Consider the following 27,983-nt stretch of genomic DNA (forward strand, 5'->3'; position numbering starts at 1 on the left):
ATTAAAAATTGTTTTTCAGATGCAGTGTATTTGTGGCAATATTTTGTGTTGATCAGATCAAAGCCAGCTGGTTTTGTCAACTTTCCTGTGTTCAAAATCTAACAAACGTTTTTTCATTTACTTTTCTGCTCCATTTCTATTGCTCTCAGAGCATAGTGATTTTGCCTTTGTGAAAATACTGATTAGAAACAGTGTTAATATTTTGGTTTTCTGCCTTATGTCACAGAGGAAATCAAAGTTATAGGTAAATACTACCTGTTACTACAAAACATAATACACTGTGTAACAGCTGTTTCAACAGCAGCACGGAATGAAGTCAGGTGAAAATGTAAAAATCTATTTTCTACTCACCATTTAAAGACTTTTACTATTCTGTATTGCATCGTTTTTCTAAGAATAATGGATTTTACTTAAAATTAATATGAAATATACTTTGAAAACTGAGTGCACTGCATTTTGCTTATTACTTCCATTTTTCTTTAAGCTTCTGTGAACTTTTTGAAGGACTGCCCCTGCACTACTATGCGTGGAAAAACTGTAGGCATGCCAGACATTGTCTTCTGTAATTCAGCTTTCAAGTCAGCTAAACTTCAGAGCAGGCTCTATGTACATGCCTCTTCATGCTGCTTTCTGATCAAATAATAAGACTTCTGAGCCTTCTTCAGTTCACCTTTGGCTTACTCAGAAATTCCATAACAGATCCCTGAGAAACATACCATCTTTTCCATGATTTTATAGGGGGAAAATTAGTTCAATTAAAGCTTTTTAAAATTGTTTCAAGTTCACAACTAATGGAGTGAAAAATATCAGAATTAAAATGCAGTTATATATGTATGTAAAGCGTAAAAATAGATTTTAAAATAAGAAGAATTTCTTATACTAAGATAATTTGTTTAAAGTACTGTTGAGATGAATATACCTGCAGTCTGTATCTGCTTTTTTTTTTCAGCTGTGTTCTTAATGGAGTCCATAGTACGCAAGCAGCCCCCCACATGCTTAGTTTGTTTTCGAGTGCTTTATACCTCCCAATTATTTTACATAATTTGTAAGCTAACTTTAAATATAACATAAAATTATGCAGATTGAATGTTCTAACAGTGTTTGAATTTTGTTTCAGAGCAAAGTAGAAGAGATGATTTGGAAGCTTTAGGTCATATGTTTATGTATTTTCTGAGAGGAAGCCTTCCGTGGCAAGGTTTAAAGGTAGTGATTTTGATATCTTCCTCTGTTTTCCAGATCATTAGCTTTTCTTGCCACTATCTTTTTCTTTTTGAAAGTGTCTTTTGAAAGTATAATTTCAGAGGCTTATTTTGTTCTTCTATCATAGGCTGATACATTAAAAGAACGTTACCAGAAAATTGGAGACACAAAACGAGCAACCCCAATAGAAGTATTGTGTGAAAACTTCCCAGGTAATGTCTACTGTTGATAAAGTTGGGTATAATTGAGAAAAAGAAACTAGCATAGATAATTGTTTAACATCAGGTTTTAAAAATAAAATAATGCTTCCAAATATATGTATTAGGTACTATGGTGATAAGTACAAGAACTATCCTTTGAAGCAGCTCCAAGATAATGCTGGTGTTCTTCAAAGATAGATTCTTCTAAAGGATATAATAACAAAATATTATGATACATATTCTTATGGTGATCAACTAGTATATACTTCACACAAAATTTGCAAGCTTTTTCATCTCAAATCTGATCTCATATCCCCTTTTAAAACAAGTGGCATTAGGAACAGCTTGACATAATATTTAAAATAGCTTGGAAGTAGTTTCAGACGTCACTTCTAGTTCTCCTTAAGTGCACAGGGACTCAATGAGGTATTGGAAAATTGGAAAGGAGCAAATATAACATTTCTTAAAAGTTGGACTAACCAGGTTGGGACAGAGGGCACACACATGATGTGGACATGATTTTACCACAGTAAAATTAAACAGCTTGAAAAATAATCATGATATTATTGATGGGCAAAATGGATTTGCTGAGAATAGCCTATAACAAACTGATTTCATTTCTTCTTATGAAAGGAAATATTGTCCACAGCAGGCCGTGTGGACAGGAGGCAGATGTTGTGTGTCATGAAATCTTAGTACTTTTGCTTTTGGTGCTCCTTAAAATACCCTCACAAATAATCTTAAAAGCATAATCAAGAAGAATCTACTATGGGAAGAGTGTAACTGAAGTAATTAAGTACAATTTTGCCGAATTTGAGACATGAATCGGTATTCCACAGAGATCTGTTCTGTACTTTTGAGTGCCTTGCATAATTGAGAATGTTTATTAAACTTGCAAATGATAAGTTTGAATTTTGTAGGCTCGACAGTGGGGTTAGAATGAAAAGATCCTGACAGATTACAAAATACAGTCTTAAAAATATAAGGTTCAAGAAATCATATTCAAGGAAGTATATGAAGATAGGATCAAACCCAAATTAAGAATTATTGGGTACGGACAGGTTCCTTAGGTAATGTCTCAAACTCGGTCACAAAGTAAATGCAAGTGAACAGTGTCGTGCTTCTATATTTTTAAAAACAAGCTCAAAAACCCCTATGCTAAATTGGATTATATAAACAGGATATAGCCTGAAAGACACATGAATTACCATTTCCACTCTACTTCATCCTGTAAAGCCTCAGCTGAAGCAGTATGTTCAGAATGTATCCTATTCTGAGGGTATCTTATAAAGAAGTGGCAGTGCTTATATGCCATATTTTCTAGACCTGTCAGCAAAGACTGAAGGCACGAAGGTTTGTTTAGTCAAGATTTTGAGGGAAAGAAGTTCTCCTGTACCTTTTGGCAGCTACAAACGTGAAAGAAATCAGTTTGCTACAGCCACGGCATCCAGGACAAAGTAGTGGACATAATCCAAAACAGTTAAGTTTAGACTTGAGCTCCTGTGTTTCAACTATAGTGAAAAGCATGAAGGGATTGTCATTGCCAGTGAGACTATGGTGTTCTTTCATTGAGGTTGTGTGAAAACAAACCAGTCCACAAGGCTGTAACTGATTTGCTATGGGATAGGGTAGTGTACTAGATGGCCTTTTGAAGTTCTTTCCAACTCTGTGGTTAAAATTAGTCCATTATCAAATTCTTTCTTACATTTTTCATTTCACTTTTTTCTGTGTATTTTAAAAAATATATAATCAAGTGAAATTGACCTCTGTTACAGAACTTAAAGCAAATGTCTGAACTTATGTTTGGTGAATTGACAGAAGTTTAAATGTGCGGGGGGGGAGGGGGAATCTGCTGGAATATAAATTTTCTGTATCCAGTAATGAATGCGTGTCTTGTGTGTTGATTTTTATTTAGTTGCTAGACTCCTTTAAAAAATAAATACCTAATTTAAGGTATATATGGTGCAATTCCTGGAAATAATTGTGCATGAGTAGTTCGATATATCTAGTGTACTGTTTCCACCAAATTAATCAAGTACATGCTTGTTAACAGAATTGGATCTGAAAATGGAACAGAGAAAAGGCATTTTGACCTTGGAGAACACAGGACATAAACCTCTTTGGTAGTGCAAATGTACATTTTTCATAATAAATATATTCTTGTAAGTGGAAGTTTTCGCATGTAAAGTATCCAAAGATTTTCTACCTTTCCCTCCTGTCCTCCTTGACACTTAAGACGTAGAATAGTATGAAAAGTGCATCCACCATCATTTCACTTCTCTTCAGCCAGCCTGTAGAATGAGATAGCTGATTGATGTTCCATAAGGCAAGAGAATGCTGTAGTGTCAGTGAAAGATACTTTGGTCTTTGCCACATGTGAAACACCTTTTTTTTTAATCCCCTGTTCTGTGGAATTTTACTGTCTTCAAATGTGCAACACTACTGCTCTTTCAAGCCTTGTCCAAAATATAACCAAGGATTTAAAGGAATTTCCAATTCAAGTGCATGATAAGGGTGGTATTTGATTTTTTTTGGAGTCAGCCAGTCGTAACAGATTCAGCTACATTAAATGGATCAGTTCCAGCCTGCATACCCCTGAAGACAGGCCTTGCATGCTTTGGGTTCCAGTTTACATTGGAAAAGTATGGTTAAAGAGGTCCCTAGCAATGTGTCAGCATTTCTCTCCACCTTCTTCAAAGACTGATCTCCTTGCCTAGTATTACTGAAGTCTTGCTTGTCCGCTGAGCTGGACCTTAGGTGCCAAGGAATTCCTCCTATCCACTGCTCCATCGGCTCATGCCTAAACCATAGTACTTAATACTCTTTTTTTGTCATAACTGAGTCATTTGGGATGTCTCAGCAGCGTTGTCCTGTGGTGCATTCTTGACAGCACCAACATGACACTGCCTCACAACTTTTTGCTCTCAAGCTGGTCTCAAACCTTCACTTCTCTCTTCCTACCCCACTATCTCTAAATGAGCTACACTAAGTTAAACTCTGTCTTAGCACTGCCTCTGTACTTCTCGGCCATCCTCTGTCAGAAGATACGCTTCTTACAGCACCTTGTTTGTACCTCAAAATGTCAGCTTCTCCAGACTTACTGGAATGTGATGTGTGGGTCGGGGTGAGTGTGTAGCGATACTGTTGTGCTGCTTCTGACATACATACTTCATAGGATTAGTGAGTGCTCGTGGCATCTACTTGTAACCTTATTTGTCCTCTGAATTTCTGGTCATATAGAGGTGCCTTTTCTTGTTCTTTGGGACCATGTAAACAGCCATTTTGGCTTGAGAGTGAGGAGTCACTACGTTTCTCAGAATGGCTTGCCCATGGGTGGTTTCCCACTCTTTCATGAGTTACACAGATTCCTAAACAAGTTAGAATTTAGAATTTAGAGCTTTGTCTACCTGGAACTCGTGTCCCAGGACTCAGGTCAAGTGCTTCACCTGATCCATACCAGATTGTGAGAAGTTATTGTGGTACTCTATTCCAAACCAATGCGGTGTGATATTTTTTTTTTTTCTTTCTTTCTATAACAGGAAGGTGTGGATGGATGCAGTCTGAATGAATCACAATTTCAGTATGGTTAGGTTGTTTCTCTCTTCACTCTTCCAGTACTTTAATTTGTTTTTATAATACCTGCTGGAGTGGAAGGACCTGTAGAACTTGGTCTTTTGTGAAAGCTTATTAACACTTATCTCTACTCACCATCTGCTGTTTTCTTAGGCTGTTGTATTTCCACATGCCCCTCATTTCACTGATTCCAGAAAGAGTTATTTCAAATGTAGTCACGTCTGAGCAGTTTCTCAATGGGATTTGAAGCTTGTGCTTCAGATGTTCATGGGTTTTCCCTTTCAGCCCTTGGATTCTTGTAGTCTTCTGTTCATAAGCTTGTCCATGTTCCTTATGGCTGTTCTCTCAGAAGCCTTTCATGGCTTATACCCATTATGAAGAATGGGACTTCAGTATGCTCTTCTCACCTGCCAAGAGGTTTGTGCTGGAACTCTTGTCTTTACTAGAAGGTTCTGGCTGCTAGTGTGCAGTCTGTACTTCATACCCTTTAATGACTAGGAAAGCTCTTTCCTTTTATCTTTACAGGTCCAGGCCCTTTCAGAAATCTCCCTGGTTGTCTCCACTACTGGGAGAATCTTATAATTTCCATGTAACACCTACCCAAATGAATCTCCATTTGTATGCTGACATGGTATTTAAACAGCGGTATTAAACTGACACTGGTCAGAAGTCGTTCTACAAGAGCTCAGGTAACCTTAGTACTTCTCTGCAGTGTTTCTGTTCAGGATATTTGCCACTTCTGCTCAAAACCTTCTCATAACATGATGCCTGAAGCATTCAGCGCTGCTGCAGCCTTCCATAGTCATACTACAGGTATAGCTCACCAGAGCCTATACAGAATGGTTTTTGTCAGGACAGTTGGAGTTGCCCACTTCAGAACATACATGTGGATCCTCTCTTAAAAGAAGGTTATGTTCCAGTAACAGGTGTTCTTTGAGACATAGTCCACCCTGTACATCTTTACCTTTCCATAGACTTGTCTTTGTAAAAATAATTGCAAAAAACTTGAAAAGTAGAGGTGTTTCTTTCCCCACTTTTTTGACACACTGTGCATCAGGATTGGAAAATTGAATGGAAGATCTCAACAGGTAATGCAAAGGGAAAATTAGTGGGAGGTAACTTGGTAGGATATATTTAGAATATGGCTGTGTATCTTGAAGATTATTATTACTATTGATAAGTTTTCTTTCTGGTAATTCACAGATTCATGGTGAACAACTGTTTAGGTTTTATACTGAGAGGTAGAAGTTGCTTTAAAATGTAATAATAACTACTGTTTTTTGAGTGCGATTAAAACAGGTATGACAATTATGTACATTTCTTATTTATACAGCGGAAATGGCTACATATCTACATTATGTAAGAAGGCTAGATTTTTTTGAAAAGCCGGACTATGACTACTTAAGAAAGCTCTTCACAGACTTACTTGATCGGAAAGGCTATATGTTTGATTATGAATATGATTGGATTGGCAAACAGTTGGTGAGTATAATTAAGCTACTAGTCATATACTGTTTTTTTTTGTGTGTGAACAATTTTGAGTCAGTGTTAGTCTTGAGTTTCAGAATGCGTTTGCATCTCATGGTTGCTGTTAGAGTTGTAAACAGCTGCTATTACAAATCCATTTTTGGATCCATTTTCAAACATTATCTTTTGGCTCGGTATGTTTCATATTGAGTCTTTTTCCAAACATGCACTCTTAATATCAAAGTAAATATTTGTTCCATCCAAAATGAGGTTGTAGGAATTCAGACTGGTTTTTGAGTTGGAGTTTAAAACTTTGCATGTGATTGTCATTATTGCACATATTTTCTTGCTTTGGGGACTTTATTTCTCCTAGTATTTTTAAATTGTAGAGCAATTGCTTCTCTGCATCTGAAGTATACTCCAGATGTTTATTAGTTCATTATAAAGAAACTGTCTACTTTATATGCAGTTCTAATGAAATGTGATGCAGAATATCAGTTTCCATCACAGTACATCTAAAGTTGCATAAAATACTGCATTTATATTCTTTAAAGAAGGGGTAAAAGATTAATTTTTTAGCACTGCTAATTTTTTCTTGCTGCTTTTTAGTAAGTAGGGAAGGGGTTGTGTGTGTAAGTTGGATAATTTCAGATTATATGTTTTACCCTGAAGTTCCTTGTGTGACTGTGTGAAAGAATCATAGTATTTGATTGATAAATCTTTTTTCAGTGTTTAGCATTAAAAATTACTTGAAGCCTTTCTTCGGACTTTCATCAGAATGTCCGAACTGCTAACTGCAGAAAATAACAGTGTAAAGGCTTTCAGAAAGTTAATGTCTGATAATACTCAGGATTGCTATTTCTTGAAATTGTATCAGTCTTGGTTTGCCATTTTTTCTTTCAGGTATTACTAAATACCTAATGAAGCTTTTGCTTTAATTTGATAACTTGAGTTATGGGAAACTGTCAGATTTAAAGATTAATTTCTATTACAAACCAGTAACTCTTGGTAAGACTTAGAAATTTATGTTTTTTTACCAGTTGCTACATATTATTTATATTTGTAGCCTACTCCAGTGGGTTCAATACATTCAGATCCTGCACTGTCTTCAAACAGAGAAGCGTATCAGCACAGAGATAAAATGCAACAGTCCAAAAATCAGGTAAACTGCTGATGTAAGCTTAGCAGCATTACTTTGTCTTTTGTCTGATGAATTATGCTATGTTGTTGCTTCTATTAGAACTCCAAAATAAGGAGGTTTTCTTTTTCCTTTGATTTAAGTAGGTCACTCTTAATATATTTCTACATCTGTAGACCTTAAAATGTTCTAAAAGGTTGCTTTAAACCAGGATAATGACCAAGGGGGTAAAAACATTAGGAATTTAGATCTGTGTCCATTTACCTAAGCTAAGTTACAGGGGTTGTGTTGCTGTACTTTCTTTCTTACTAGGAATTCTGAGTTTTAGCTACTTCTTCATGAAAATGTATGTGTAAGCATATGAAAGTATGCAGAGAATATCGATATACAATCTGTACATAAATTGAGTATGTAGTGCATCTGCGCTTTAAAAAAATAAAATATATTAATGCATGAATTTTTTATTTTTGGAATTTATTTCTTCTTTTGCATATATTCCTAATCCATTCAAAAATGATAGACAACAGACCATAGGGCAGCTTGGGATTCACAGCAAGCCAATCCACACCATTTGAGGGCTCACCTAGCAACTGCCAGACATGGTGGCTCGGTACAGGTATTTTCTGCTTCTTTGCATGACTTAATTGGTCATTTTGCATTGTGTAATACTAGTTTCCTGTAGTGCATGATATGATTACTGTTTTCATATTAAGCTCATTTTCCAGTGTCAGAATGTTCCTATTATTCCCTACTTCACAATTGCCAAATTGAAATTAAAACACGTGCAGAAAACCATGGGTCTTCTTGTATGTAGAATTTCTGCTACGTGTTTCTTAGTGAAAGCCTAAAACAATGGAACTATCTTTTTTGAGGGAACATACACTTACATCAGTGCAAGCAACTGAAGTTTAGACATTTGATGTGTTATTTCATAGAACCATAGAATGGTTTAGGTTGGAAGACACCTTGAGGATCATCTATTTCCAACCTCCCTGGCATGGGCAGAGACACCTCCCTCTAGACCAGGTTGCTCAAAGCCCCATACAACCTCGCCTCAAACACTTCCAGGGATGGGGCATCTACAACTTCTCTGGGCAACCTGTTCCGGTTCCTCACCACCCTCAGAGTAAAGGATTTCTTCCTAATATCTATTCTAAATCTGCCCTCTTCCAGTTTGAAGCCATTCCCCCTCATCCTATCACTACATGCCCTTGTAAAAAGTCCCTCTCCAGCTTTCTTGTAGGTGCCCTTCAGATACTGGAAGGCTGCTGTAAGGTCTCCCGGAGCCTTCTCCAGGATGAACAACCCCAGCTCACTCAGCCTGTCCTCATAGGAGAGTTGCTCCAGCTCTCTGATCACCTTCATGGCCCTCCTCTGCATTTGCTCCAACAGGTCCGTGCCCTTCTTATGTTGGGAACTCCAGAGCTGGATGCAGTACTCCAGGTGGGGTCTCATGAGAGCAGAGGGGCAGAATCACCTCCTTCAACCTGCTGACCACGCTTCTTTTGATGCAGCCCAGGATATGGTTGGCCTTCTGGGCTGCAGTTGCACATTGCTGGCTCATGTTGAGCTTGTCGTCAATCAGCACCCCCAGGTCCTTCTCCTCAGGGCTGCTCTCCAGCCATTCCCCGCCGAGTCTGTATTTGTGCTTGGGATTGCCCCGACCCAGATGTAGGACCTTGCACTTGGCCTTGTTGAACTTCATGAGGTCTGCATGTGCCCACCTCTGCAGCCTGTCCATGTCCCTCTGGATGGCATCCCTCCCCTCCAGCTTGTTGACTGCTCCACACAGCTTGGTGTCATTGGCAAACTTGGTGAGGGTGCACTCAATCCCACTGTCCATGTCACCAAGAAAGATGTTAAATAGTATAGGTCCCAGTACCGACCTCTGAGGAACACCACTCATCACTGCTCACCATGTGGACATCAAGCTGTTGACCACAATCACCCTTTTAGTATGGCCATCCAACCAGTGCCTTATCCACCAAGTGGTCAAATCCACGTCTCCAGTTTAGAAACCAGGATGTCATGCGGGACAGTGTCAAATGCTTTGCACAAGTCCATATGGATGACGCCTGTTGCTCTCCCCTTAGCCACCAATGCTCTAATCCTGTCATGGAAGGTCACCAAATTTGTCAGGCGAGATTTGCCTGTAGTGAAGCCATGTTGGCCTCTTTATTTATCATGTGCCTTATCAGAGTTTCCAAGAAGATCTGCTCCATGACCTTGTCAGGCACGGAGGTGAGACTGATGGGCCTGTAGTTCCCCAGGTCTTCTTTTTTTTTTTCCTTTTTAAAAATGAGGGTTATGTTACAACTTTTCCAGTCAGTGGGAACTTCACCAGACCACCATGACTTCTCAAATATAATGGAAAGTAGCTTAGAAGCTTCATCCGCCAGTTACCTTAACACAGATAGATTTTATCAGGTCCCATGGACTTGTATACCTTCAGGTTCCTTAGATGGTCTCGTACTTGATCTTCAGCTACAGTTGGCTGTTCTTGATTCCCTCAGCCCCTGTCTTTGCCTTCTGCAACTGGGGCGGTGTGGTTAGAGCCCTTGCCAGTGAAGGCTGAGGCAAAAAAGTCATTGAGTACCTCAGCCTTCTCCATATCCTGGGTAACCAGGTCTCCTGTTTCCTTCTGGAGAGGGCCCATATCTTCCCTAGTCTTTCTTTTATCATTGACATACTTACAGAAGGTTTTCTTGTTGCCCCTGGTGTCCCTGGCCAGATTTAATTCTGTCTGGGCTTTAGCTTGCCTAACTTGGTCCCTGGCTGCTGGGACAATTTCCTCTGTATTCCTCCTAGGCTACCTGTTCTTGCTTCCACCCGCTGTAGGCTTCCATTTTGCTTGTGTGTGTTCAGGAGCTCCTTGTTCATCCATGCAGGCCTCCTGGCTTTGTAGCCTGACTACTTCTTTGTTGGGATGCATTGCTCCTCAGCTTGGAGGAGGTGATCCTTGAATACTCACCAGTTTTCCTGGGCCCCTCTCCTTTCCAGTGCTTTATCAAAGCAGATTGCTCAAAGGGCTGAAGTCTGGGGTTGAGTTTGCTGCACACCCTCCTTGCTGGCCTAAGGATCCTGAAATCTACTGTCTCATGGTCACTGCAGCCAAGGCTGCCCTTGATAGTGACATTCCCCACTAGCTCCTCCTTGTTGGTAAGGACATGGTCCAGCATAGCTCCTCTATCACCTGGAGAAGGAAGTTGTCATCGACACATTCCAAGAACTTCCTGGATTGTTGTGCTGCGCTATGCTGTCCTTCCACCAGATATCAGTGTGGTTGAAGTCCCCCATTAGGACCAGGGCCTGTGAATGCAACGGTGTTCCTATCTGTATATAGAGGGCCTCATCTGTTCTGTCATCCTTGTCAGGTGGCCTGTAGCAGATGCCCACTGTATGGTCGCCTGCCCCTGTGTTCCCTTTAATTCTGACCCATAAGCTCTTGGTTGGCTCTTCATCCTTTCCCAGGTGAGCTCCAGACACTCCATCTTGTCACTGGCATAGAAGGCAACACCCCCTCCTCATCTCCCCTGCCTGTCTTTCCTAAAGAGCTTGTGTCCCTCTATTCCAGCACTCCAGTTGTAGCAGCCATCCCACCATGTCTCCGTGATGCCAATGAGATCATTTGTTTGTATTAGCAGTGAAAACACTATTGACTGAATTCAGTGTTGTTAAAACTATGGTTTTTGTTCCTTAAGGAAACTTCAAATGAAAGTGTTAAGTAGTGATTTTTGCTTAAACACTATAATTTTTGTTCAAGCAAGAGTTGACTAGAAGAATGTTTTCCAGGGCAGTACTTCATGGTTATCAGTGGAAAAATTAGTAGAAACCAACAATTTTACCTTTGTTATTAGTTTATTTCATCTTCAAAGATTCTTTTTTCCTGGTTTGCTCTTAATTTTACTTTTTGGTGTCTTGCTCTTTGAATATATTTGGGGGCAAGATGGTTGGGATAATACATAAGGGAGTCTAAATTTAATAGAGAAGGATTCAAAATGCCAGCTGCAAAGTCTATATAAGGCTTTGAGCTTTCAGTCTGAAATGAAAATAATTTAGATTTGTAAAGTGCTATCTGGGGGAAAAAATATTTTTTGTCTGCTGAATTTTTGATTCTGACAGTCCAACTTACATATATTTCTTCTGCTGTTTTATTTTGGAAAAAAATTGTTAATGCTTGAAGAAAGAATGAGAAGTTCAGGGTAAAGAAAACAGTGCTATAGTCTTATCAGTGTGATAATTCTGAATCTCCTTTAAATACTTTGAAACTCAATTCAGACTTATTTTAGAAACTACTGTCATGTGTCATATAAGAAAAGCTAGTAGATGATAATTATCACTATGCTTCAAGAAAAGTTTAAAAATTGTTCTATGCTTTCCATTAACAAATACTTTGAAAACTTTTCCTGTATATTTAACTTGAATTGCAATAATTCTCTCAATAACATCAGTTTTAAAGGTAGTAATTTATCTTTTGAGAAGAGTATGGTAATATGGAATCAAAATTGGATTTGAAATACTATCTTCCAAAATTATTGCATTTCTTAATTATTATTTTTAAATTATTTTTTAGGTTAGAAAAATACATCTTAGTTAACAGTTAGCAGAACTTTCAAATTGTATACCACATTACTCTTTTGGCAATCATAGCACTTCAGAAACCTTTTATTCTTTCTCAGGCAAAATGTAACAATCACAAGAGATTTTATTCCATTGTAATATATGTTAAATACCCTTTGAGGGCTGGGAGGACACTTTCTAGGAAATAGTTGTATTCCTTTCTGTTAATATAATGCTCTTCCTCTTTTTTTTCTCAAAGGATATGGGCATTCTGAGTTCAGATCACTTAGATCAGTTGAAACTAAACAGTTGCCATGTAAAAAGAGCAGTGTGCAAAACTGCACCCATTTGCTCTGTGTCTTTGAAGATAAAGTGTTGTACAGAAGGGTATTTTCAAGCCAACATAACTGAGTTGCTTTTTAATGTGGAGTGGTCATGTTTCCTCATCAAAGGCACTTATAAAACTAGCTCATATCTTCAGTTTTGTTTTGAAGTTTGAGCCCTTAACTGTTGTCAAATACCCCTTACTAACTAGATCATGTTATTAAGTTGAACGACTAGCTAGCTAGTTTAGCTGGATTCCTAACTCCCCCCAAGAAGACAAGTTCTAAAAGTTCCATAGATAATTGTTCAAAGGAAAGTTGAATCTAAGGTATGAAATTAAAGTGTATTTATTTTTTTTTATATTAGTGAGTCATTGCTGATCTTTGAGATAAGTCTTATGCCAAATTACCCTTTTTTTTTCTGCAAGGTACGAAAATCTGAAGGTTGCTGGTGTTGTTTATCTGTAATACTACCGCTGATGTAATCTCTGAGGTCCTTTTTGTAGAAGCTTATTAAAATGTGTTAGTGATTCCTCACTGCTACATATTAAATTCAAGTGGACTGAATGTTGGTATGTGTGTATATATGTATGTTCATACATATTTTCATACTGTTAGTAACGATGTTACTAATAGTCATTCTGGGGTTTTTATTAATTGAAGTTATCCTAGACTCTCTAGGCCTATATTAGAGATACCCTAATGTGCTTAATCACATCTAATTGTACTTTGTAGCATCAGTTCATGTTTAAAGTTCAAATACTATTAGCAAATTGAGTTGTAAAGAGAGGACCTCCAGAAATAGTTCACATCTCTTCTTCCACTTTTGTCCATTTAGAATAAAATAAAAAGACTGTAGTATAGCGGTCTGTCTTTCTAGTTTGTGTAGCCTTATTAATGAGAGTAACTCGTACCTCCCAGAAATTCATTCAGCAACTTCCTGTGTCTTAATTTTTGTAAGTTAGCCTCAGTTCCCAGAAGTGTCAGTTGTACAACACTGCTTATGCACTCATAAAGACTGTACTAGTTTGTTCATTCCTTTTTTTCATCACTTGTTATCTGATCTCCTTCTTATCCTTTCTTTTTCTGTTTTCTCATTTGGGAATCCTTCAAAAGGAGGTTAGATTAAAAGATCAGGTTAAAGACTTCCCAGTGAAGTGCCATAGGTCTTAGAAGGTGCTTAGGAACTGCTTGAAAGGTTAAATATTTGATATAAGTAGTTTTGAGTTACAAGACCTCTCTCCTTCAAGTCAAGACAGCAACGTATTAGTTTAAACAAATCTTTCTAAGCTTTTGTGACTTAAAAAGGTAGTGTGAATTTTCTTCATTCTTTTGTCTTAACTGGAAGCTTTTTGAAGGTGAAATGTAGTGTTCTGTAGTATCACTAATGAATTGTTTAGGCATGCAGGCTGGCTTTATTTTTTGAAGAGTGGAGAATTCAGTTACTGAATTTAGTAATGAAGTGAAGGATTATTTTCTGTCTTTTTCAAATTTTTGCAATTCCTTATTGTGATTATAAGCATGAAAATCGGCAAAATTTGTTTTATGAGAGACTTTCTGTTTTTTTGAACTTATCAATTAAACGATTAGTTTACACACTAATCCAAAACAAAGCATGGGGGTAGCATGAGCATTTACTGTTACCATTTGGGGAACTGGTATTCAGGTTTAACTTTGTCTTCTTATAACTGGCATTTGTCAAGCTTCTAAAGGACCACATATCTAAGAAACTAATCTGTTTCACAATTGTTGTGTCTCATTATTAGGTAGTTGGTGTAGTATTTTGTTTGCTTGTCTTATGGCATAGGGGATAGCAAGAAACAGCCATGTACGTGCTTCTTTATATACGTGCTCTTCAAATTAAACTCAAAGAACTGATTAATTTTGAAGGAACTAAATTTCATCCAGGATAAGATCTGTTATCAAAATGCTTAAAGATGTTTTAGATTTTGAGTTTAGTGGTTAATCTCCCATTTGTATATAAGTGAGTAGCCTAAGTTAGTCTTCATCATTGCAACACTTGTAATTTGAAACAGTTTAAGATATTAGTTTTCAGAAGTCTAATTCTGTGACTATTCATGGAAAAATGTTCATGTGCTTTTTGTTAACAGAATTGTTAGGTGCAAAACCATAACTTCAATATCCACATTTCTTCACTACAATTGTATAGAAGTCTATTAAGAAATGAATTGTGCCTCCCATCTTTCATCAGACTACTATGGAAATCCAGTCCAACTCATGTCATAAGTAGAGAAATGAAATTAAAAGTTTCTCTTTAAACAGTGTTAGTTTTGTGTATTGTTTTTCTCTCCTAAACTTTTAGCTTTTTATGTGGACACACTATAACGAACCTTTTTTGTGCCTTACTTGTGGTACATCCTGGGTACAGAATTCGGTGCACCATACTGTCAGTGCATAAGCTGTCTTCCAGATGACTTATTCTTGTTCAATTTTGTTACATTCCCATATCTTTCCACCTGTGTTTTGCTGATTTTTGAGGTGATTTGGATTGTAGTGTGAGAGAGGGAAGTGCATTTACCCTGCATTGTCAGTCTTTTACCAAATGCACTTTTTGGTCAGATTGGAAAACGTTTTACTGATGTCACAGGGAATTAGCTTCTGGCATTGTAGGTTATTTTAGCAAAGTGCAGAACTTATGATTGGAAGATCATACAGTTGTAGCCTTACTGATACTGGAACTGAAGCACTCCTGCCTGTCTCTTGCACTCCTTTAAATGAGTCTTTGTTGGGGTTTTTTTTTTTTTTTTAAAGGTACGTATTTTCCTCTGTTGCAAGTGTATTGAAAGTTGTTCTTCATCTTACTGAGACCATTCCTAGAGTGGTTTTCAGCAGCAGTAGAGTGAAACTCGAGGCATTTGTGATTCTGGAGAAGCATGACTGATGCTGTTTTTCAATCTATTGATACCCTTTGGTTCACTTGTGTTTTTGGAGGTCACAACTCCTTCTAGAAAGATGAACTTTGTTTTCCTCCCATCTAAACTAAGCCATGCAACAGGCAGTTATACTTGATCATATTTGTTTCTGTATTTGGTGGATGTGTGTGGTGTATGTATATGGGAAGGACTGAGGTCTGTTTCTCCTTGATCTTTATCTCTTTGGTAGAGATCAACCAGATTGAGGCAGGACAGTCTTCTGCAATCTGGTGTGAAGGTTTCTACAAAGTTTGTGTTGAAGTTTCTTCGAGACAACAGTCATCCTAAAATAATAAAAAATCACCTTAGGACAAATGCTGCCTTAAAAAGAAAGACTCCTCCCACTAAAGGAAACCACTGTCAAGGAATAGTATTCAGTTTTGAAGTCACTTTGAAGAATTTAAAGAATCAACAAACAGGCTGTTATAGCTTCTCTGCTTCCTCTTTTTTAAGCATATAAACGAGTTGGGAAACCCTGAAATAAGCTTTGTTCTTTGTTACCATATGGCAGCACATTAACCCAAGCAGAAGATCATTATTGCTCCTGTAAAGCTGAAGTCAGCTTAGATTAGTATGACTTTTAACTGTGATTAAAAAAAACCCCAAAAAACGCTATCATAAACCAGGAGGCTTTTTGTTTTTATGACTTGCTCAAATTTTGCAGGTGTTCTTTTAACAATTGCCAGAAGAGGCTCCAAGGAGACCAGAAGACAGTTGTTGACAAAGGCTGATAGGAGCCATCCATGAATCTTGAACCAGAGTAGCAAATCTTTCTATGCTGATCTGCCTTGCTTCTCCAAAATAGATTTCCTTTAACTGCAATAGAAGCACAGGTTATAAAAACGTGCTTAGATACAGTTTTGTTCCCATCAAAATGTTTTCACTTTCTCCTAACTTTTCTATCCATCAAAAGGGAAAGATGGATTTTTTTCAACCTATTGTTGAAAAATAATATTCATAACTAGATTATTAATGTGGGAAGGTTTCTTAGTTATCAACTTTAATGTTTTCCAGTTCAAATGAAGAATCTGTACATGCTTGAGTTTGATCCCTTTTTTCTTCTCTTTTCCTACAAAAAGGAAATGAAAACATTTATGACTTTTACTCAAATATCAAACACACTGCCCAATTCTAGCATCTATGGAGCTTTCACATGGCATTCTCCTTCACAATTCTTTCCCAGGAGTGCCTGTTCAATCATTCATTTCCACCTTCTTGGACAGAAGATTCAAAAATAGTTCTTGCAATACCTGTGCAAACTGTCACCTGTTCTTTATGACAGTCAGGAGTGCTAAGGTGCATGGGTTTGCTTCCCATCCAGAAAGAGGCATATACCTGTCTTGTTGTTTCTTGATGTACCCTACCATTACTTAAGTAAACTGAAGACAAAGGCTTCTGTTTCTGATCAACCATTGTTACTAAACCTTGAGCACAGGTCTGAGGATCTCTTTAGAAAAGTTCATTTTAAGTCTGGGCCATGGACCAGAAATCCTGAATGATTAGGACTGTAGTCAAGGTAGACTACAATCTTAGTTGTGTGGCATTGCTTTATTAGTGCAGGCTATAGTTATGATTAGCTATGTGGTAATGATTTGGATCCTCTGGATCCAAAACTCATTTGGTGGACAAGCTGAGTAAATTTTTTACCCTTACATTTTCAAAAACAATCCTCTCTTGTTTAGCAAGTACTTCCCATGCAAACACCATGTGTTCCTGCCCTGCATATCACTGTTGCAACTGGAAATTTCACAAGAAGCAATGAAATTATCTGCACAGTAAGATGGTGAGATGATTGGGATCATAGTATTTCCCCTTACCAGTAAATGTGGACAATGATGACAACAAATATTAACATACTAGTAAAAAAAAATTACTAACCCAGGGTGTGTAGTTTTAGATGCCTGACCCACTGTCTTATGACTTGTTAAAGTACAATTCCTACCTATTTCTGTTACTGAATGTTTAGTGCTTATGCCATCCCCGATGATCTGAAACTAAGCTTAAGCCACCCGGTTGAAACTCCACTGACTTACCCATTATCACAGAAATAAAGTCTAATCTCCCAGAAGTTCTCCAGTTATAGTGACCAAAATTTAAGTAGTTGAATTCTTGCGGTCTCGGACACCTTTCTGTTTGTGGTGTTATTGGGCTAGGGGGGTTGTTTTTGGTAGTCCTTACTATTTTAGTGAAACTCAAAAAAAGAAGAAAACTCAGCCCAATGTAGGCACGTGGCATGGAAAATAGCTTAAGTTCAGCAAACTTCTGAAGCCCTGTACTTAGTTACAATAGGAACCACAAAGCAAACCTCAATAGGCAATGCTATTAGCTCTGGTTATAAATAGATGAGACATAGCTGCTACATTAAGAGTAGAGCTTGAAAGGGTGAGGGGAATTAGTAACATTATGATGATGACTTTCCTTCCTTCTGCTCATTTCTACTTTAATCTCTGACCTTCAGGCAACAGCTGGCAAGAATCTTGAACTATGAGCCACTACTAGTCCACCTTCCTAGAGCTGATGATGTTTTACAGATGTTTTTTGCAGGCTCTTACATTATTTGGCCAGCTAACCATCTTCCTGGCAGGTTCTGTGAGGTGAATGAGGGAGGGGCCTCTGGAATAGCTCTATTTGTCATACAGGAAAGCTGACAGGAGTGGAGAGAATATTGAGTTACATTTGGTTTAAAGTCAAAACAAACATTCCCAGAGAACCAGAGCTGTCCCAGTGGCTCAAGAAATTTACAAAGGTAGTTTGAGAGTAAATTAATGGGAATGAAGTTGAATAATTTTTTTTTTCTTTTGATGGTAGTAAGCATTCCTGTGCCCTAAGAGTGTAAACCAAACACCACCTACTCTCTTAGGTCTAGAGAATGTCTTAGTTTTCCCCTCTTCTGGTGAGTACTCTTTGAGAGACAACTGAACCAGGTCATGCCAAGAAGGAAACTTAAGGAGCTTAAATACCCTATATCTCTGCTTCTTTAGTGTAAGACTGACTGAACTGATATCAGAAAAGGGGTTAGTGCCTTCCCTTGTGGCTCTGAAGAGACAAGAGGGAGATCAGCAACCCCGATTGACAGAATTGCTTTGCCTAGTCCTCTCTAGTTTGTCATGTAGATGTCGGTTCCATTAGTACATAAGAAAGAAAAATGGTAGGAGTGCAGGGATGCAGAAATAAAACCTGGAAAAGATACTGTTATTGGAATAAAAAGAATTCTAGAATTAACAAAAATTACTGTTTTTTGAAGTTGTATTGTAACTTTAGGAATTGACAAATGTGTATCTGGCACTAGTGTAATTTCAGGTATTTCTGGTGATTTCAGGTAGTAAGCTCAACAAATGGAGAACTGAACACAGATGACCCAACTGCAGGCCGTTCAAATGCACCTATCACAGCTCCTGCAGAAGTAGAAGTAATGGATGAAACTAAGTATGTCCATCTTTTTATATTCTTTGGATCTTGTGTGCTCAGCTACTTCAAAATTTTTCTTGTGTAGTTATTAAAAAAATACTGTGTAAACTGAATAGCCACTGGTGAGGGACAAAACTATAGTGCTATACTTAATTTTGGCTTTAAATATTTAAATAAGACTTTCTACAGCTTGTGCTTTTTAGGCTAAGCCCTCAATAATGTATATTTCGATACTAGAGAAGTGCATGCATTTTTGATATTTCAACTAATTTTGAAATATTTATTTTAACATAGTGTTCTATCAAAAGTTATATATGAAGGATGTAAAATTCTTCCTCTGTGTGGTATTCTGATTCTCGTCTTTCCCTTACTCTCTTTCTGTGTAGCTGCCAGAAAGTGTTGAACATGTGGTGAGTTCTACAGCACAGGCAGGCAGAAATAGCCCCAGGGTCTTTGTTCTTGTTATTTGGTTTAAAACTTAATTTCAGAGAACTTTAAAATGACAATTGCATGTCGAAATCACAAAACATGTTTTAATATTATGAAACAATTAACTCTTTCTACAAACAACCACCTTCAGGAGCTATTTTGCCTGCTTCAAGTCTTGCTTGCTTTTAAGTTGTGTAGTCTGTGGTGTCCTTTATTTAATCCTTTTTAGTGGGTAGTAGAATTTTTTTTTCTTACTTGCTATCCTGTTTTAGAGGGGAAAACCTTCTTTTCAGATGTTGTGTCATTCAGCTAGTATTTTAACATCTAGAAAATAACTCACTTATAAGAACAAGTAATAAATACTAGCAAATGTTTGAACTTGGCCTGTTATTTCTCTAAATGTAGTATTTACCAGAGTATTAGTCTTTGACAACCTCCTAACTAGTTACTAAAACTTAACTTCAGGGCTCCTTAAAGTTACAGTGTAATGAAACGGGAAAATATTAAGGTCTGTTAACATGGTTTGGACAACTAATATATAGATATTTGAGTAGTAAACTCAGACTTGCAAAGTAGTACAGAAAAATATTCTTGATAGCTAAAGGCAGTGTAACTTTCAACATGGTTTCTTTTGTAATTGTGCTTGGAATAGGATTTTACAAGGATATGGATCTTGTTAAACATCAAATAGAGGCACTCAAGTATGAAGGATATGTTAGTATCGGAAAAATCCAGTAAGCATTCCTTAAGTTTTGTAGGGCCCATTTTCCTAACTTTTAGATAAGGGGAAATTTCTCAAAGTACATTTTTTTCTTGAAGTGAATGTTCTGCAGGTTCTGCTTTTGTTATGTAAAATTTATGTGCATGTGTAGTTAAAAATTGTGAATGGAGGTGTCTGTTGCGCCACACTAACTTTTTGTGAGCACTGAGAAGACCAGTTCTTTATCTGGCATCTTTGCAGAATACTGTATTATTTTTTCTGGCAAGAATTCAGTTTTCTTTCTATATAAGACAAAAAAAGAGCCCAAAGAGCAAAGATGTTGATAGGCTGCATGTAGAGAAATTACTCTCCCTTTGGATCAGTGCAGTGATAACCTTCCTTATGCATAGCTTATGCACACACAGAAAAAGCTTAAACTTCTATAAAGTTTTGAGTAGTGCTCAGCACAATTAAACTTATGCTTAGTTATCTACAGAAATTACAAAAATTCTCAGAAGCCAAGCTGCTCCAGCTGCTTTGAAAATGTAGAAGTTAATTTCCTCTGACATGAATAATTGATGGACAAATATGCTATCCTTGACCTTTCTGGCCTAGCCTTTACTCGTTTTATTACAGACAAAATACATAGTCTCAATATCCTACTCTTTAGATTAATCTTCTTTTTCAATGTGAAACACACAAATTAGTTTTCCAGCGGTGTCTATTTAAACCACAGTTTCCTCATTGACTTTTTTTTTTTTTGGGGGGGTGGGGGGTGGGTGTAGAAGTTTTTTTATGTTTTGGCAATAATTAAAGCAACAGACATGTGCATACCACCACCCACACTCCCTCCCCAGTATCGCTATTAGATGTCAATGTATAGGTACACATCTCTTCTCAGTAACAATACTTTAGGAGGTTCAGGTAATTCTATGTTTTAAAATTATAGTTACACGTTTATTATCAAAAGCTATTGTGAGATGTTTAAGGATTCGTTTATAGATTTTACACTGCTGAAGAGTGTAAGGAAATGCAAGTATCAGTATCTTTCATGTCTGTGATACATTTTTTTGTTTTAAGGAGACATTTTATCAAAAGGCTCTCACTTTGTACCCCTTTCATAATCTTTTCTCTATCTGAAAATATGAACAAAGTTAACCTCTCTTGCTGGTATCTTCTGTTTTGTAACATTTCCTCATACTCTTAAGGAGACAAACAAATATTTTTTAGAAATGCTTCGTTTTTTGTTCTAGATTTTTTCATCATTTTAGAAGCTCAGCGTGACTGTATTTTGGTTTACAAGACTGAGGAAAGGGTGCGCTATCATGTTTGATTTTAACTATGAACATAAATATTGTTTAGCTGAATATTAGACCTTCTGTTCCCATTTCAGTGGGATGCTGTAAATCAGAAAGGATAAGGATTTTTTTCAGTAAGCATTTTATTGTTTTGGGACATCATCCAACGCTTTCATTGTTTGGTATATGTTGATGTACTCACATGCAGTATATATTCTAAATTTTATGCCTTGTCGTCTTCGTGCTCCTCAGTTGTTGCTGTGCAGCAACCATGTGCAGCAAGCATAACTTGGCAGTGGGTGTTTGGTTTTAGGTTTTTTGGTGGGGGTTTTGATTTTTTGGTGGAGTTTTGGGTGTTTGGTTTTTTTGTTTGTTTGAGGTTTTTTGGGGGGTTGTTTGGGTTTGGGTTTTTTTTGTGGGTTTGTAGTTTGTTGTGGGTTTTTTTTGTTGTTGTTTTTTGTTTTTTTTTCTTGAAAGTAACAAACGAAACAGGGCTGAAAGCTGCTTACTGGAGTTGTAAAGTAGGGAGAAAGCTAACCTTTTTGGTTAACTAGTCACCTTTTTGCCCTAGCACTTGTAGGTCTTATCTTCTTTAGATGGTCTTGTAGTTATCACTGAGCAGTTAGCCTTTCTTTCCTTAACTCTTTGCTAGCCATCAAAATAGTTGCTTCTATGATGAAGCTTGTGTAATTTGGATAACTGAAAGGCTCTGCCTGGGGAGGACAGAGAAAGGCAAACAGGAAAAGATTATATGGTGTTTCCTTTTTGCATATTGCACTCTTTTTGACACTTAAACACCTGTTAATAATCCTGCAGTAAAGTGCTGCCACATGCTAGATGACAAATATAAAAACATAGCTATCTAAACACAAATGAGAACTGAACATGCTTTAGCATGTTGTGTCAAGGGACTGCTCAAATGGTAGAGGGAAGGGTATTTAATAGAAAAAAGGTATGATAAAGTTTTAAGTTGGACAAGAAATTTTTTTAACCATAATACTGAGATTGCTACAGGAAAAGTTGTTTCTTGGGTTTCATAAATTGGTATTATACTGCCTGCTATAAAAATATTTTATACCCTACAGAAAAAGAGGCTAGCAGTCATTAAATGCCGCCTTTAAAAAGAAAAAAGTTGCTTTCCTAGAATTGGAAATTTGCAAAGCATATCTATTCTTATGTATTTTGCATGTGTATGAGAAATTTGTGGTTTAATACTTAATAATAAGGCTCCTATCTGTAGTGTTAAATATGGCTTCAAGCAATGTGATATATATAAAAGTGATAATGACACCCTCTAGTGACAGTATTCTTAAGAACATGTCTGCATTTCTATTATAAATTATACTCTTCAAGACATACACTATGGATCTCTAATTTCAGGGTTATATTTCTTTCATAAAATTTATTATCTGGCAATGTAGTCTGACCTGTCTTATTTGCATGTAACCATGAATATATTTTAAAATGGCATTTATTTGGCCTTAGAAGGTTTTCCAGGTCTAGCACTTCTAAGCTGATAAATATATGGTTTGGTAAGTGCAAGCCAGTCCTGTGGTTTACAATGCTCTATGGAATTTGCATTCCTTTAACGCTTTTAGTTATGTTATATATTAATAAGGGATTTATTCTCCCAGACCAGGTAACAGTCTCCAGCATGTAGTGAAATTTCCTGAACTAAAATACAGTTGAATAGTTCTTGTAATGTAAAAGAAAAAACAAACAAACAAACAACCTGTTAATAGAAATTATACTCTTTGTAATAGTATTATGCCAAGTCCAGAAGACCAGAAGATGAAAATAGCAGTGCTTTATGTTGGTTAAAGATAGAACTCTTGAATTCCCCATTGTATGATGCCCTTCTTTTCTGGTTGACAGAGAAGTATCAAACTTAAATAGGCTATGGAGAAGGAATAAAGGACGGTGTGAGATGTGTAGCAATGATGGGTTAACATTTTCTGGGAATGAAAGCATGAAAACCTAAAGTGTCCTTGAATTACACAGAGGATCCAAGCAGTCCTAGACATTTAAGAAGTTTGATCTGCTGTTCCTTGAGACATACTCTATATAAGTAAAACATAGTTAAAGAGTGAAGAATTAAAATTCTAGGATCATTATTCTAGAAATTACCCGTCTGACACACTTTAATCTTCCTACAGTTAATTATGTAACTAAAATTATGAATCGAGACAAATTTTTTTCTGTAAGCTTTCTTTGAGGCCTCCTAACCTGAAACAGGTACAAAAGTGCTTTACCATCACACTCCAGGGTGGGATTTCCTCATTTATACCGGATCATAGGATAATAATTCACATTGAAAGGGAGGGACTGCTGTAAAGTGTTTTGTTTTGATATGGTGTTTGTTGTATATACATATATAAAATACTTGGGAAAAGATTAGAGTGAAAGAAGGATTATACTAAATTGGACAGCATACATCTGAATATAAATTCAAAGCTTAAGAGATAATGGATGTTAGTGGTTGTAGACAGATGCTAAGAAAAAGGGTTGGTAGTTATGGGGGAATTTCAGTTGCAATTGGTGGCTAGTAGCCTTCTAAAAAATTATGCCTCTTTTAGAAGTACTTTAAAGCTAATAAGTACAGTATGATATTTCTGCTAGCTGTAAAAAATATTTATCTGTGTAGTTTCCCCTATTGAATTTTAATTTGGGGCTTCCACTCCATCAATAACCTATGTTTTTTTCTACTGAAAGTTATGTAACTCTCAGAGCAGCTCTGGTCTGCCTCTGCCCACTGCTACTTTTTCAGTGACTGAGCGAAAGGGTGCCCTTGGATATTTTGAAAAGGTAACTTCTGTCTCCCCTTACTTTGGATGTTGTTCTCACACCTTGTAGAACCTTATTTTTAGATCCTTATTCTCCCTGGTTATCGAATGCTTTCCCCATTTCCCATACTCCAAACTAAATCCTCAGGATTCCTTTTGAATTTTAGTGACATAAGATGCTTGGTGAACTTAAGGACTTACTGATAGTATCGATGCAGTACATTTATGTTTTCACTTCTGTTGTACTTCGTAGTTTAAGAAGGACTCTTGAGTGTATAGCACTGCAAGTGCTATACTCAATAACCAAACTGCAGAACTCCATGGGGCAAGCTGTGTTAAGGTAGACAGCTTGCATCTTCACTTTTGACTGCAAACTGTGAATACTTTACTAACGGGAAGCTTTAATTTTAAAGGTGGTGGTCAGAGCTGGGAGTTGCTTAAAATAAGGCTAACATTACACACAAACAAAAACATTTTCTTTGTGTATTTGTTGCTTTCCTGTTTAGTTTGTTTTCAAAAATACTTCCTGGACTTCTGCAGTCCTCCTCTGTATTATGTCTCTAAATCCCTCCAATTCTTTTTCCTTTTGTAGTGTTTGTTTTTTTTTTTTAGTTACTTTAAGATTGTCTCTTTTTGCTCAGTGAAATTTGCAGTATTTGTCAGTTTTAGTTTCCTTCATGTAGTATGCAATAAAGCAGAAGAAAGAATATTAGTATACTGCAATATCATCATATCATAGAATTATAGAATCATAGAATGGTTTAGGTTGGAAAGGACCTTGAAGATTATCGAGTTCCAACCCCCCTGCCATAGGCAAGGACACCATATATATACATATGAGATATATATACTTATATATACTTATTATAATATACTAATATAGTATATATAGGATATACTTAGATCTGTGATTTTTTCACTGTAATAATATCATCACAACACTGAATCAGAACATTAATTACATTGTTCATGAACATCTTCTAAAATATTTTGGGGAATAGCCTTGGGGAAGCTTTTTTCCGAGTCCTAGTTGACAAAGGAAGCTCAAATTGTTTTCTTGTATTAGCAACAGCAGTGTCTTAAGTGCACTGTTCAGGTGACCCAATCAAGTGTCACAAAAAGTTCAAGCTTGTATTTGGCATATTACCAACTAATTATGAAAGAGTACTCAGGTAATGGAACATTCCTTATTCTTATAAATACATTTTTAGGTCGGCCTATAATGCCCATGCTTTTGATACCCTCACATAATACTCTAAACTTATTCGTTATTTTGTTGCAGCTTTTTTCATTTGATACTTTTTTCCAAAAAAAGGTGAAAGGTGCCAAAAATATCTCTACTTCAGTTTCTTTCACTAATAATTCAATAATCTGCAATAGAGCTTAATGTGTTCCTTGTGGTGCTGGCTATACCTGAACTACATACTTCACGTGAAACAAATAGAGTAAACAGAGTTTAGTTTTCTGATTTCTTTTTATATCATATGTAATTCATGTCACATCTACAGGTGCTGCTGTTTTTTCAAGCAGAGGACAAGGAAAACCATTCAGCGCCACAAGTGACTAGAACCAAGCAGAATACGGGAAATTGCTTATTTGTTCAAATGCTGTCTTGTGATTTTAAAGAAAAAAACCACAACCCTTCGTAATGACCACACATTTTCCAAGGACTCCCTTAAAAATGTTATGCCTGTGTGCTTTCATTTGGTTCTCCTGGATCTATCTTTTGTTTCTATTTTGAAAGCTTTAAGGTTTTGTCAAATATGAGTGCTTCTTTGACTATCAACAAACGGACCAATGAAGTGGTACAAATGAACAGTATCCTCAGCAAAACTAAACCTGAAAAGTACTTCTCCTGTCCTAGAAGATACTAGCAGTGTCTTAGCTGAAGACAGACATCATAAATCTGTTATTTGAGTTTTTAACACTTTATCAAAAGCAGTTTTCAAAAATGCACAACCATATAGAAAAATAATCAAATTTCTTTAACACATGCATTGATTTTTTTTCTTTTCTTCCAGTATTACTGGTGATACTCTAGTCAAATTGTATCAGCATTAAACCCTCTCTGTGATATTGTACAGTCGCTGTCTAGAGATACAGAGAAGGCTGATTTAACTGTTGACCATTGTCTAAATGTTGGTGATATTAATGAACAGAAAGTATTTCCAGTAGGCTCTGGGTTTGAAAACCCGCTTTTGTTACACCTATGGTGGAATTGCAGTACAGTAGAAATGACAAGAGTGTTTGTACAAAGAATACAGAAGTTTGTATAATTTAAGTTGTGTTCCAGTAATGTTAGTAAGATTGAAATACCTTCAAAAGAGGATCTACAGAGGAATTATAAAAGGAGAAATAAATGTGATTCTCATTAAAGTGGAATAAGTATTAAAGCCTGTGTGTTCACAATGCAACAGAATATGGCAACAAAATATGGGTGTGCCATGTAATGTTAATCTGTTTGTAAATTATTTTACTCTTTAATTTAGAAAACAAATGAAGTGGAAGTGAGTTAGACTTCTCCCTTCTATGAGTGCTAGCCCATAGCACCCCAAAACTCCCAAGATTTCTTTTTTCCCTGGAAGTTTCTTGTCATTCAGTCTAATGTCACTGCTATAAAAGGATGGCAAGGATGTATCAGGTACTTCCCCACAGTCCAATGAAGTGCCTGCAATGTGAAGAAACCAGCAGTTTTGTAGATAAGGCAGCCCATTTTATATTTTCGTCTTCAGAATGTATATGCTTCTTTTAAAGCCATAATGACAGAGGTGTGCTTTTGTCATGTTTAGCTGCCAGTTATTGAAGAAGGGGTGTGAAAGATGGAAGGGACTAGGCAGATTTGTTGACCAAAACTCGATCTCCATTTTTTGTAATTCTTCTAGAGCTAATTAGCATTTTTTTTTCTATCCACACATGCCTTTTGGCATATGTATTTATTTTTGCTCTTTTTTGTTGTAGCATTTAAAATGTGCATTAAAATAAATGCACACCTTTGAATTCATTATTACATTTACAAGGACTTTAATTGTATTTTGTAATTTATTTTTCCTTTAACAGCCAAAATTGTATTTCATTGTTTGGATTATGTGCTCATATGTATACTTTGATCTTTGTCATTATTACTTTTCATGATCTTAAGTTTTTATTTTAAAAAAACCTGAACTTGGTCTACAAAAACATACTGTATAACAGGTCGTAAGTTTCTACTCCACCAGTTTGTGGTTTTGGTTATCTCAAACTCATGAACTTATTTCTTTGTTTTTGTTTGAGCTTAAAAGGTTACTTGACCATACTCATATGAAAACACATTGTTCTTTGTAGTACTTGACCAAATTTGTTGCTTTGTAAGATTTGTAAGTCCATGTGGTATATGTATTTCGCACACAACTGATTAGTTTTATTTTCAGAGGCTTTTGACCTGTACAGTGTTTGTATTATCTGAACTCCATACATGTAACAAGGAAGTGTGTATATTATGGACTTAAGATATTTGAATATATAAAAGTTGTTTATTTGCTGAAATGACCAGTATCTAGGCACTTTCTTTTCAGCAATATTTTTTTGAAGTGCTTGATTTTAATGCTGAAAAAGGTTTTCCTGTAGCAAAATGGTCAGTACTAATGCAGATATGTTCAGGTTATGCCAATATGATTTGCATTTATATCATTTTTTTTTCCTGTCTAAATTAATGAAGTCAACATAGGCTGGATGTTAAAAAATGCAATACATCCCTGTTTAAATGTAAGACAAAAAATAAAGATAGTTTTCTAAAACTTGCCTTTTTTCTCCCTTTCCTACAGTCTTGGATTAAATAATGGAAGCTGTTATTTTAAGAATTGCTGAACAGTTTTAATCTTTTTGGACAGTAAGGAATTTGAAAGCATGAAACTCGAAATTCTACCTCAATTTTGCAGTTATGTTTGCTTATTTAACAGGTGTTATTGTTATGCTTTAATACACCTAATGATAAC

General features: G+C 36.5%; 1 protein-coding gene across 4 annotated transcripts in view; it reads left to right on the forward strand.

The window, feature by feature from the left end:
• The window catches only part of CSNK1G3 (casein kinase 1 gamma 3), a 63,553-nt gene extending 37,599 nt beyond the window's left edge, over positions 1 to 25,954 (forward strand). Inside the window, exons 6-13 of one of the 4 annotated variants that reach the window (XM_082497900.1) lie at positions 1,118 to 1,203; positions 1,328 to 1,412; positions 6,307 to 6,455; positions 7,507 to 7,602; positions 8,099 to 8,194; positions 18,714 to 18,820; positions 19,189 to 19,212; positions 25,521 to 25,954. In XM_082497900.1, coding sequence (XP_082354026.1) covers positions 1,118 to 1,203; positions 1,328 to 1,412; positions 6,307 to 6,455; positions 7,507 to 7,602; positions 8,099 to 8,194; positions 18,714 to 18,820; positions 19,189 to 19,212; positions 25,521 to 25,575 — 698 coding nt within the window. In that variant the 3' untranslated portion in view covers positions 25,576 to 25,954. The remainder of the gene's footprint in view (positions 1 to 1,117; positions 1,204 to 1,327; positions 1,413 to 6,306; positions 6,456 to 7,506; positions 7,603 to 8,098; positions 8,195 to 18,713; positions 18,821 to 19,188; positions 19,213 to 25,520) is intronic. The other 3 variants (XM_082497901.1, XM_082497902.1, XM_082497903.1) reach the window with 3 other exon arrangements.
• Positions 25,955 to 27,983: the final 2,029 nt, after the last annotated feature.

Source organism: Vanellus vanellus (assembly GCF_965231255.1).
Source record: "Vanellus vanellus genome assembly, chromosome: Z".
In the NCBI taxonomy this organism is placed as follows: domain Eukaryota; kingdom Metazoa; phylum Chordata; class Aves; order Charadriiformes; family Charadriidae; genus Vanellus; species Vanellus vanellus.